General features: G+C 34.4%; 1 protein-coding gene across 2 annotated transcripts in view; it reads right to left on the minus strand.

The window, feature by feature from the left end:
- Positions 1-647: 647 nt before the first annotated feature.
- LOC124357033 (pancreatic lipase-related protein 2) overlaps positions 648-12,796 on the minus strand; it is a 50,241-nt gene continuing 38,092 nt past the window's right edge. For both annotated transcript variants that reach the window (XM_046808411.1, XM_046808410.1), the window contains exons 5-8: positions 9,265-9,519; positions 6,103-6,294; positions 4,640-4,808; positions 648-3,184 (exon numbers count right to left, since the gene is read on the minus strand). In XM_046808411.1, coding sequence (XP_046664367.1) covers positions 3,070-3,184; positions 4,640-4,808; positions 6,103-6,294; positions 9,265-9,519 — 731 coding nt within the window. In that variant the 3' untranslated portion in view covers positions 648-3,069. The remainder of the gene's footprint in view (positions 3,185-4,639; positions 4,809-6,102; positions 6,295-9,264; positions 9,520-12,796) is intronic.

Consider the following 12,796-nt stretch of genomic DNA (forward strand, 5'->3'; position numbering starts at 1 on the left):
ACTGCAAATGCTCATAAGGTAAGACGAAATGTCAGAAACTGTAGGGGATTGATCGTCAATAATTTCCCTTAAGTGTCACTGACTTTTTTACACGTATGTTTGTTAGCAAAGTATTTATTTGCTTTATTGTTTTAGTTGTATATGATTAATTTCTAAAACATTTCTAAGATGAAACATCATATTTCGGAAGGGGTGTTAATCCCAATATTCTCCAAGATACACCCCTAATCACGAGATTCCTTAAACATATGTTTGGTAACGCATTATTTATATTTTGAATGGTTATAACTTTATAAAACTAAAAATACTTATGCGATGAAACGTAATGTTTCATATGGGGGTTGTTGATTCATATCTCCCCTGAGGTACAAGATTTTGTAAATATTTTGAATGGTTTTAGTTGTATCTGAGTGAAAATACTCGTCGAGTATGGGAGATCAACTCCTGTCCACCCCCCCCCCCCCCAGAAATTCTGTTTCACCTTATGAGTGTGTGTGATCCCCTGAGTACAAGACTATAACGTTTTACCTACCATGCAGCGGAGTGGTTAATATTGAGTCAACGAATTAGAAAATGTTTGAGATCTAATAAATAAGCGATTATCATTGAATACAAGTTCTAGATTATGGTATACTAAACGCATAGAGTATTTTACAAACTTGATTTATTAACTTAAAACATGGCAAGTTATAAAACAATGGTACTGTACAAATAATAAATACATGTATATATACACACTCATAGAACTACTTAATTACCTGACATACATATAAAATATATGAGCAATTTACAGTTATATGGTCATTGAGAATCTTAAAAAAACGATAGAACAATATAAAGAATACACGTTACATCTCAAAGTAACATTAAATAGAGAAAGGTATGAGGTCTGCACAATAAATATATAACCACCCCAACATCCAGTGGTGTGAAGCGAAGTATGACCATTGTTAGACCATATATTCACTCGGTATTTCTCCGTAATTGAATATCACAAAAAACTTGATTATGAGTTGTTGGCTAGTAATTTCATAATCAAGTTTATATTTCAATAAGGAAAACAACCAGTAAAACTAAAAAATCCGGGCCAGAAACTAAATACACACCGCAATGTTTGGTATATATCACGTGGAGTTGCCATTTTTGTACTGGATTTGCTTCTTGCTAAATCAAATGAAAACTATTTAAACTCACAAAGTTCAGGATATGGTTAGGAATATATTAAGAAAAATAGCTTTATTTTACAGTAATGACTAAATCATATTTAATGAGAAACAATATATATGAGTAACACACAGTAATGCCGGACTGTATGTTTGGAAGAGAACATCCCTCGCATTCATATGAACATTGTGTGGTTGGCATTTTGTGTACGTTCTGTGCGGCATGTAACGCTAACACTACCAATCTTAGAGTTGTAACCCATTTGAATCGTCTTGTAAAGACCTAATTTAATCGGATTAAATTTCGATATTGAGTACTTCTGATTGTCAGAGTTTACTTAATACTAGATGAATGTACGCCAAGGCACGTGACGCTCAACAGGCTTTGCTCAGGTTTAATGTAGAATTTTAAGTTTGCCAGATAGAAGAAAAGACAACTACACGGCAAAGAGAATTTGCAAAACTACTGAATGATAAGCTTCAACGACGCTGAGCAAAATTCCTTGGTCGGACAATGGACACGCAAATCTTAGAACTCATTTTTCCCTGTGAAGGAATGAAGTTTCGAGCATCTCTCAAGTCTTAAATTAAATCGTTCTCAAAATATCTAGCTACTTGATAAATTTACATTTTATTCATTAAGTTACGTTTGATATCAATGTTTATATATTAAAATTCTACACACCAAAACACCATAAAATGATATTGAGTGTGTTGCGATATTTAGGCTACATGTGTTGATATGTAATATGTTTAAATATTTTATAAATATATAGAGTTTGTTTATAGATTTAGTCATTCTGTTATTTTCACGTTGCCATTATGGTTACCTATAAAACCAATGTAAAAATATTTGCTGTCAGCCAAATTTCATGCAGTAAAGACATGCACCATACTCGAACTCGTTGTTCATCATATAGAAATGAATTAATTTCAAGTCTATAGACTTATTTCAAGTTATTTGCTCGTTTTCGGGATATCGAGCGGACAGACATATCATTAGACAGATAGACAAGCAGAAATGAATTTTTTCCAGCCTAACGAAAGGTTTCGCTAACCTACAACCAATAATATGTTTAACACTTTTTTCAGTATATTTATAAGTAATTTTTCTATCGTTTGCTGATAGATGATAGATAGACCGCAACCAGAACGTTTAAAGTAACAAATATTTAGCATTGAATGATTACTTTACCTCTTGTCAAATTGGAGTAGCTGTACCAAGGTGATAAACTTTGTTTGATAACTTACATTCTGGTAACAACGACGCTATAATGAAGTAAAAATATTACTATCTCATCTGACACTGATAAACTAATCCTTACTGAGCAGACCACGTGATCCATTGCACAAGGCTTTAATACCAGCAATTGATATAATTTGACAGAATTTTCATCACTGATATAAATTGTCAATTATCAACAATATTGTCAAAAGACGACAAATATAACTGGCATGATGCAATCCAATTGAACTAATGTGTAATATTATTTTAAAGAAAAGAAATTACCAATGAAAGAACAGAACGTTTCTTCTAAGATATATTTTTTCTTGTTTTGTTGGTACACTGGATCAAGATCTTTATGTGCCCTGCGGGTCATGTTATGTCTGAACTTCCAAATAGACAAGTACTATCTCTTGATCTTGGGAGTTCAAAATCACACACTGGTCGTACATTAATAATACAAAAAGTTCATTTTTAGGTTATGTTGTAATCATACACTGCGATAGGTTAATGCCTTCATGTAGCAATTCAGTGTACGAGTATACGGAAACATCTACAGGGTTACATATTTACATGATAAAATGTGTTTGTACCGCTATTCATAATGAGTATCTAAAGTTATTTTATATTATATAATATCTTCGATCAAATCACAGAAAGTTGGTAGTGAAACGTTCTGCGCTACGTTTTTCTGGACTGTCTCTGTTGTCTTGACGGCTTCGGCCTGAACCGGCCGGGCAGACCCTGGGCGTAGGGAGGGTTGGCGTTCGTCGTTAGGTAGAATATACCTCGAATCCTGAAATATAATATAACTCGTACAGTATTCGTGTAGGAATTATTTTTATACTTGTCACACTATATTAAATATTCAAAATTTTGGAAATACACTATAAATATCATAATGTTACAAATAAAACAACTTACAATATGTCAATATAAATACTGGCACTTGATCGTGCAAGTGAATGTAAAAAGAATTGTGTACTAAGAAAAATGTGTTTTATTGTAAACATGCCGTAGAACAGTTGTAACTAACATAACCTATAAAGTTTAACTGAAGTTTTATTGAGTTGTTTACCCAGATTAAGGCCAGATACCGAATAGGTTTTGATCATTTTATTAAATGTTACACAGTTTTACAACCAAAAGTTTCTTTTTTAACACGTGTAATGAGAAAATTGAAAGCAATTAACGTAAAATATGAGATAAATCTTGAACCAATCAACTGCAAGTGTATGAACAAGTACTTCGTATTCATATATACAATATACAACACACGGAAGAACCGGTATAATATACAGGAGAGATGATGGTCGCACAGAAAAAGACGATGAATATCCTCTTCCGTAGAGCAATGAATATAGTCCCGGATCTGTAACTGAGAGATCACGGGTTCAAGTCCCGGGGAGGTCCCATCATGTACAGACACGATAAATTAGTGTACTAAGCTAATAAAAACAGTGAACATCGGTATAGCTAACGCTGAGGCTTAAAAAAGGAAGAAAAACGACGTTGGACTTTGGGTCTGAGTTAGAGATAGCGCAGGTTCAAATCGTGACATTGCCCTTAGCACTTTTTTAGTATAGTCGACCTTGTATGAGTAAACTGTCTCCCTTATATATCCTCGCACAAGTTAGCGGCCTATGGGGATGAGCAGAGTAAGGCTCAAAATGGGAATCGGCTCTCAATTGTTTTTTTAACATTCAAAATATTAAGCTGTGTTCAAGGACGTCAAATAAACCGGACTTTAGGAAGGTGATACGTACATACTAAAATTTCGTAGTTCAGTTGTATAAAAGATTTAAAATACACCGTGGGATTGAATATTTTTAATTACCTTAAATGAAAAATTTTAAATAATGTTCACAATTGTGTGGTTATCTTGAACAGTATTTTGTTCATTGTGAACCAATCCAGTGTATTGCCTACATAGATACTTTTGATTTTGGTTGTCACATTATTTTGTTAGACATTTGGAATGATAAAATATCCAAACCAATTTGTCACCCATATTGATTTTACATAATTAATAACATCTTTTTAAATAGTTATAAGTCCAAAAATTACAAGTGAGATAAGGAAATCAAGACTCGATGTACGTTATACAAATATGCAACCAATCTTCAGACAATAATAAGATTTTTACTTTTGCAATATTGTCGTTACTGTTCAGTCCCACTCTCAACAATTAGTTCTTACCCTTTATCTTCTCCTAATATATGGAAAATGGAAAAAAATAGAAATCACTCACTTGGGGTTTGCGTGCTCGCCCATGAGCACCCAGTCCTGGGCGGGAGGGTTGCAGAAGCCCAACATGAAGAGGAAGCGGTTTGAGCAAGGGACAGACCAGAACCCGGCTTCAGAGTTGATAGACTCGATAAAGTAGGGAGTGACTTTGGTATGGTCGCAGGAGAGAGTCTCTGCAACAATAAATACAACAACGTCACTATTAGACACTCACAAGGTAACCACAGGTTTGGACCACAATTCAGACTTTTAAATGTGAGTCTCTTCGTCTTCTCACGTCACCCAACCCCTTCTACTCATTCCATATACTGTCGACTAATACGTGGTTGGGATTTCAATTCCAAACCAGAAAATTCATTATAAAGGTTTTTAATAATTATAATGTTAGTAAGATATGTAATTCAAAAATCAAGTTCTGCAAAGATACTTTTACGTTTTTAAATTTAATATTTGAACTCGTCACTGCTGGTATAGATATAGGTGGCAAATATTAGTTACTATATATATTTATTTTGTCACCTCTTACATGGTCTTCTTTATGTACTATTTTCTCTCCTCTCACGCACTATAAGCAAGTTTATTTTAACAACTTAACACATCCCTGTACCCCTGGTAATATAGGTTGAATGTGATTTTATTTCATAGTTACGAGTATGTTCCATTCTGTCTTAGGATATTGGCCCATAATGTGTCACTAACATCTAGTCATGATGATACTGTTTCTGGAGAGCCCCGTTGGCTGGTGCCTCTGTGTATGAGGATCTTGGCTTTCAGTGTATCACCAACAACTATTCACTGATGATACTGTTACAGGAGGAGTCCGGTTAGCTGGTGCCTTTATGACTGAGGATATTGGCTTTTAGTGTGCACCAACAACTATTTACTGATGATACTGTTACAGGAGGAGTCCGGTTAGCTGATGCCTCTATGACTGAGGATATTGGCTTTTAGTGCATCACCAACAACTACTCACTGATGATACTGTTACTGGAGGAGCCCGGTTAGCTGGTGCCTTTATGACTGAGGATATTGGCTTTTAGTGTATCACCAACAACTACTCACTGATGATACTGTTACAGGAGGAGCCCGGTTAGCTGGTGCCTCTTTGTATGAGGATCCTGACTCTTAGTGTTTCACTAACACTTAGTTATGATGAGACCAGAGTTTTATATTTACCAGTCCTTGTAAATATAAAATTAAACAAACTTCAACAGATTTAGATGTACTCCGGTCTTGGTATGTTTCAAAAGGTGCAGTCCCTGTTACTGCTTGCAGCATTTGAATGCTCAAGTTACTTTTTGAAATCAAACTTATTTCAAATCTGTATGTCGTTTATCGTTAGCTAATACAGTTCTGAGATATTATTAAAACAATATTAATGTGTTCTCTGTCTAGTTAAACTTATTATAATATATTTAAGATACACAATGGTAATTATTGGAGTAGGATGTGTAAGAATCTACTCACTGATGATACTGTTGCTGGTGCAGCCGGGCTGGCTGGTGCCTCCGTTCACGTAGAAGTCGGCGTGCCCGTTGGGTCCCCATTGTCCCAGAACCCCAGCTCCCGTGTGTATCACATCCACGAAGTGAGCGTCACTCGGGTCCAGGTCCTTTGACCGGTTGTTGGCCATGTAGAAGATAATGGTCGGATCCAAACCTGGAATTTGATCATATTCAAGTAAATAAATATTCAAGAAGATTGAGCAGACAAAGTTATTGGTTAGCTTAAATAACTTTAAAGTGTGTTGAAAAGAATTTTTATTTTATGTATTCGTCTATTCAAAAGAAATGCCTTAACCTAAGTATCCGACAAAGATAGCTTTGTTATCGAAAGCCCTCACAAAAATAAAAGTTTTTAAGTATTGGTTCTGTGTGTTTTAAATGTAATTAAGACGTAGTTTTGTTGTATTTGAAAGAGAATAATTTGAATCTCATTATTCCATAATTAAAAAGACTTGGTTCCAATTCAATAATTAATTTGGAACCAATAACAAGTTCTAACGTTATTTTATAAAAAGGTACTTGAAGTTTCTATTTATGTAGCCTTTTTAGTCAGTCTCCAACATAATATAAAAGTGCACTGTTTATGTTAATACTGACGAAAAATCATAAATTATATTAAAATCCATTTAAACATGATTTGACATATTTTCATCCACAAATGCAAAACTGTATCTACTGTGTTATGGGCACTTCAAAAATCCGGCAAAATAAGAGTAATGTGTATTATAGCTAAATTATTTTTGAATTTGTCATATTTTTTCAAACTGATTTAATTGTGTGTTCAACGTTATTTAATTTCATAATGTACATCTTTTCCATTTATTCCGTCGTAAACAATACATTTTTATTTCTTTTAGCCAAAAGAATATTTGGATTCGAACGGAGACTAACATTGGTTTCAGGTACATTTTGCCGGTTTAGAAAACCTATACCGGTATATTATATTATGTATGTTATACCCACATAACATTTATGCCCAAAACCATTCTTTTGTTACTTTTGGAAGTATTTTATATGGGATTAAATCAAGATTGTTCCAAAAAATGTGAGATAACATTTTTTTTCCCAGCGTCCGACCATATGAGTTGTGTTTTTTCTACATTTCCCATGAGTAACTTAATAGTACTCCCTATATTATATTATATTGTCACGGCAGTGACCTGAAGTAAGGCAGAATAAGGCTTAAAAGAAGATTGGGCTCTCACATTTTTAAACAAATAAAATATAAAATAAAGAAGTATAACCTATACTTGTACGTAAGAGTTGATTAGACTCATAACTTCCAATAAGGTCACTATGTTGTTTTAAGTTATTTAACTCCCCTTATAAAATGCAAGAGATTTAGCTACTCTTAATAAATATCTTGAAGGAAAAGTTTGTTTTTCTAAAATTTCGAGAGAGAGAAATGGCGGTTTATGCAGACTATTTCACTGTTTGCGAGCTCTCAGAAGAAGTGTAAGCTCTTTTGCAAAGATCTCAAACAAGATTATCATGTTTTTTCTGCTGAAGGAGCATCAATAAAAACGCTGTTTATTCTTGTAAAGAGCAGAGTAGTGTCGTATCACAAGAGTAAAATTATAGTGCTTTCCACTTTTTATACAAATCGTATACAAAACAAACATAATTAATATATTAACATTAAAATAATGTCATCGGCACTTATAAGTCTCATAAACGTAATGAATATTGAACATCAGGTAAATAAGAGACTGAGTCGTCCTCAGTGCTGACGTATGATCTCCCACGCTGTAAAGGATGTTAAACCGTGCCAGTATTATGAGGAGCATGAATCAGCTTAGCAACCATCTGTGAGACAAGTATGTATGGTGTGCAGCAGGGCTTGAATGCTGAACCACTTCTATTTCCCTTCTCTCACTCCTCACATTCTGACTTTGAGTACTTCATTTAATCATATTATGTCGCTCCTAAACAATGCATAAAATACAAATTTACCACTTGGTTAGTATATATTTTTGCATTTATATAAACGCGCCTATGTATGTAACAGTTTCTATAGCTATGAGAGTGAAATAATTAAAGCTATTGCATTACTAGTTTGCAATTATTTTGTGTTTAACTGACCTAAAAGAAGTGAAAATCTAGATTATAACACAAAAAAACTTATATTGTTTAGATTTTGAATTTCATACATTGTCAATTTAGTAATCACGCATTACAGAAATCCGAATGATCTACCGATCAACCACTTTTATTCCAATCATTTTAGATTGACACTAAAGTTGAAATGATTGCATATTAATCAGCCTTCAATGAACTTTGTACTGTTTCTTTCTTTAGGAGTAACTTATTTAGTATTAATGAAATAAATTTGTTCCTTTCAAAATGTATTTTGCACCGATATTAGGAACAAAAATGTCCGTTTATCAGTATTATGTCTAATTAATGTTCCAGTTTTCTTACGAAATATAAAGAACAATAATGATAATGAAACGAACATTATAGTACATCTCCAATTCATATTTACCAAACTTTTACGAAAAGGAAATTTAATATATCTTAATTTACTTTTTTTAGGATAGGCTAGCTCAGGTTTCTTAGCTTATTTTTTTAATTAGATTCAAAAGTAATATTGAGATAAACAGTGTTGTAAAAGTTTGGTCTAATGTCCTACATTGACACGGTTATAATAAGGGAAACTAATCTCTAAATTTATTTCATCAATAATATTACTTTTCAGTAATCGATAGATGTGTATTTTATATTAAAAACATCACTGTTAGGAATATTTGCAAAGTTACTTATGACAGAGGACTCGATTTATTCTATATACATTTATTAGGTTATCACTGCATAGAATCCAAAACAACATTATCGAAATCTTAAGACAAGGTGAGATTTGTTTGTCGAAAGTTGGATTTTTCAAGGACAATCCCCCTAAAAAAGACCCAGGTGGAGAACTGGTACTTTTAGTTTTAAACCACGTTGACAAATAAAATTTATTTGCTTATTCATACAAATTTCTTTGCTCATACAAATTTAAGTTTGAAATACTGTTACTTCAAATGTGTTATCACGCAAGGCTGCAGGTTTCACTCAGAATTTGATAAGAATCGTCAAGAAATTATTGATTGGATGGTTTTTGAAAAGGTGTACTAAAACTAACCGGTGATGCGACCCAGCTTGCCCTCCTGCACGAAGTTGGCGGTGAGGCCGGCGATGTGGGCGCCGATGCTGTAGCCCATGAGGTGAAGAGTGTCTGGGACCACGCCTCGGGGATGGTAAGCCAGATAGTCCACCATCTGTGCGATACACTGGGCGCAGAATCGCGGGCTCCACTCCATCTGGCTGAGGCAGGGCAGCTTCACCAGCGTCGAGTAGTCCACGATTATGATGTTGTAGTTTCCCCTCTTGAAGTATGCTGGACACAGAGGTTAATAATTATTGGGAAAACATTTTTAATATTTCCTCCCGTAGACTCATAGTAGTAATGACTAATTCTTCCTAGTTTCCTATGATTTTCCTTTCTTCAGACGCAAAAGACCCTGGTACGAATAATTATGTACAAAAATAATTTATAAGAACACTAAAGGGTTTTTGAAAGTTTACAGCACTGCCGGATAACTAAGTGTGATACTGAGAACCCAATACTGTCTATTTACATATTGATATGAATGGTCTTAATTGTTACTTCAGGAGCCCAGAGCTAATTTGTATTGTACATGCACACAACCTGGTTTTTGAAAGTTTACAGCACTGCCGGATAACTAAGTGTGATACTGAGAACCCAATACTGTCTATTTACATATTGATATGAATGGTCTTAATTGTTACTTCAGGAGCCCAGAGCTAATTTGTATTGTACATGCACACAACCTGGTTTTTGAAAGTTTACAGCACTGCCGGATAACTAAGTGTGATACTGAGAACCCAATACTGTCAATTTACATATTGATATGAATGGTCTTAATTGTTACTTCAAGGAGCCCAGAGCTAATTTGTATTGTACATGCACACAACCTGGTTTTTGAAAGTTTACAGCACTGCCGGATAACTAAGTGTGATACTGAGAACCCAATACTGTCAATTTACATATTGATATGAATGGTCTTAATTGTTACTTCAGGAGCCCAGAGCTAATTTGTATTGTACATGCACACAACCTGGTTTTTGAAAGTTTACAGCACTGCCGGATAACTAAGTGTGATACTGAGAACCCAATACTGTCTATTTACATATTGATATGAATGGTCTTAATTGTTACTTCAGGAGCCCAGAGCTAATTTGTATTGTACATGCACACAACCTGGTTTTTGAAAGTTTACAGCACTGCCGGATAACTAAGTGTGATACTGAGAACCCAATACTGTCTATTTACATATTGATATGAATGGTCTTAATTGTTACTTCAGGAGCCCAGAGCTAATTTGTATTGTACATGCACACAACCTGGTTTTTTGAAAGTTTACAGCACTGCCGGATAACTAAGTGTGATACTGAGAACCCAATACTGTCTATTTACATATTGATATGAATGGTCTTAATTGTTACTTCAGGAGCCCAGAGCTAATTTGTATTGTACATGCACACAACCTGGTTTTTGAAAGTTTACAGCACTGCCGGATAACTAAGTGTGATACTGAGAACCCAATACTGTCTATTTACATATTGATATGAATGGTCTTAATTGTTACTTCAGGAGCCCAGAGCTAATTTGTATTGTACATGCACACAACCTGGTTTTTGAAAGTTTACAGCACTGCCGGATAACTAAGTGTGATACTGAGAACCCAATACTGTCTATTTACATATTGATATGAATGGTCTTAATTGTTACTTCAGGAGCCCAGAGCTAATTTGTATTGTACATGCACACAACCTGGTTTTTGAAAGTTTACAGCACTGCCGGATAACTAAGTGTGATACTGAGAACCCAATACTGTCTATTTACATATTGATATGAATGGTCTTAATTGTTACTTCAGGAGCCCAGAGCTAATTTGTATTGTACATGCACACAACCTGGTTTTTGAAAGTTTACAGCACTGCCGGATAACTAAGTGTGATACTGAGAACCCAATACTGTCTATTTACATATTGATATGAATGGTCTTAATTGTTACTTCAGGAGCCCAGAGCTAATTTGTATTGTACATGCACACAACCTGGTTTTTCTTAAAATGGAGAAATTTCTCCTAAGAAATCAAAATGGGGAGAGTATCAAAAGGGTTACATATATTTAGTTTTAATTTTCTCTCAGATCAAATTTTTCTAGCATAACGTACTTAAAACCAACATCTGATCCGTAAATAAATGTTAAATCGGCGTTGAACAGTAATATATAGAACATTAAAGTAGCGACTTTCAGTCTCTTTATCTAGTTTTCTGACAATGATAAGTAACTATTATCTAACTAACTACTGCATGTGTCTTCTGACCGCTATAAGTGTGCCAAACGTCTGATCCGTAAATAAATGTTAAATCGGCGTTGAATAGTAATATATAGAACACTAAAGTAGCGACTTTCAGTCTTTTTATCTAGTTTTCTGACAATGATAAGTAACTATTATCTAACTAACTACTGCATGTGTCTTCTGACCGCTTTAAGTGCGCCAAACGTCTGATCCGTAAATAAATGTTAAATCGGCGTTGAATAGTAATATATAGAACACTAAAGTAGCGACTTTCAGTCTCTTTATCTAGTTTTCTGACAATGATAAGTAACTATTATCTAACTAACTACTGCATGTGTCTTCTGACCGCTTTAAGTGCGCCAAACGTCTGATCCGTAAATAAATGTTAAATCGGCGTTGAATAGTAATATATAGAACACTAAAGTAGCGACTTTCAGTCTCTTTATCTAGTTTTCTGACAATGATAAGTAACTATTATCTAACTAACTACTGCATGTGTCTTCTGACCGCTTTAAGTGCGCCAAACGTCTGATCCGTAAATAAATGTTAAATCGGCGTTGAATAGTAATATATAGAACACTAAAGTAGCGACTTTCAGTCTCTTTATCTAGTTTTCTGACAATGATAAGTAACTATTATCTAACTAACTACTGCATGTGTCTTCTGACCGCTTTAAGTGCGCCAAACGTCTGATCCGTAAATAAATGTTAAATCGGCGTTGAATAGTAATATATAGAACATTAAAGTAGCGACTTTCAGTCTCTTTATCTATTTGTCTGACAATGATAAGTAACTATTATCTAACTAACTACTGCATGTGTCTTCTGACCGCTATAAGTGTGCCAAACGTCTGATCCGTAAATAAATGTTAAATCGGCGTTGAATAGTAATATATAGAACACTAAAGTAGCGACTTTCAGTCTCTTTATCTAGTTTTCTGACAATGATAAGTAACTATTATATAACTAACTACTGCATGTGTCTTCTGACCGCTTTAAGTGCGCCAAACGTCTGATCCGTAAATAAATGTTAAATCGGCGTCGACTAATAATATATAGAAAATTAAAGTAGCGACTTTCAGTCTCTTTATCTAGTTGTCTGACAATGATAAGTAACTATTATCTAACTAACTAACTACTGCATGTGTCTTCTGACCGCTTTAAGTGCGCCAAGCTAGGAAGAAAGCAATCTGAGAAAATATTATCGTTTCATATTTTTAACACTACATATCTACACCTTCCCATTTCGACCTCCACCAAACACAGCGTGGCTAAAGGTCGATTT

Source organism: Homalodisca vitripennis, chromosome 3, assembly GCF_021130785.1.
Source record: "Homalodisca vitripennis isolate AUS2020 chromosome 3, UT_GWSS_2.1, whole genome shotgun sequence".
Classification (NCBI taxonomy): Eukaryota; Metazoa; Arthropoda; class Insecta; order Hemiptera; family Cicadellidae; genus Homalodisca; species Homalodisca vitripennis.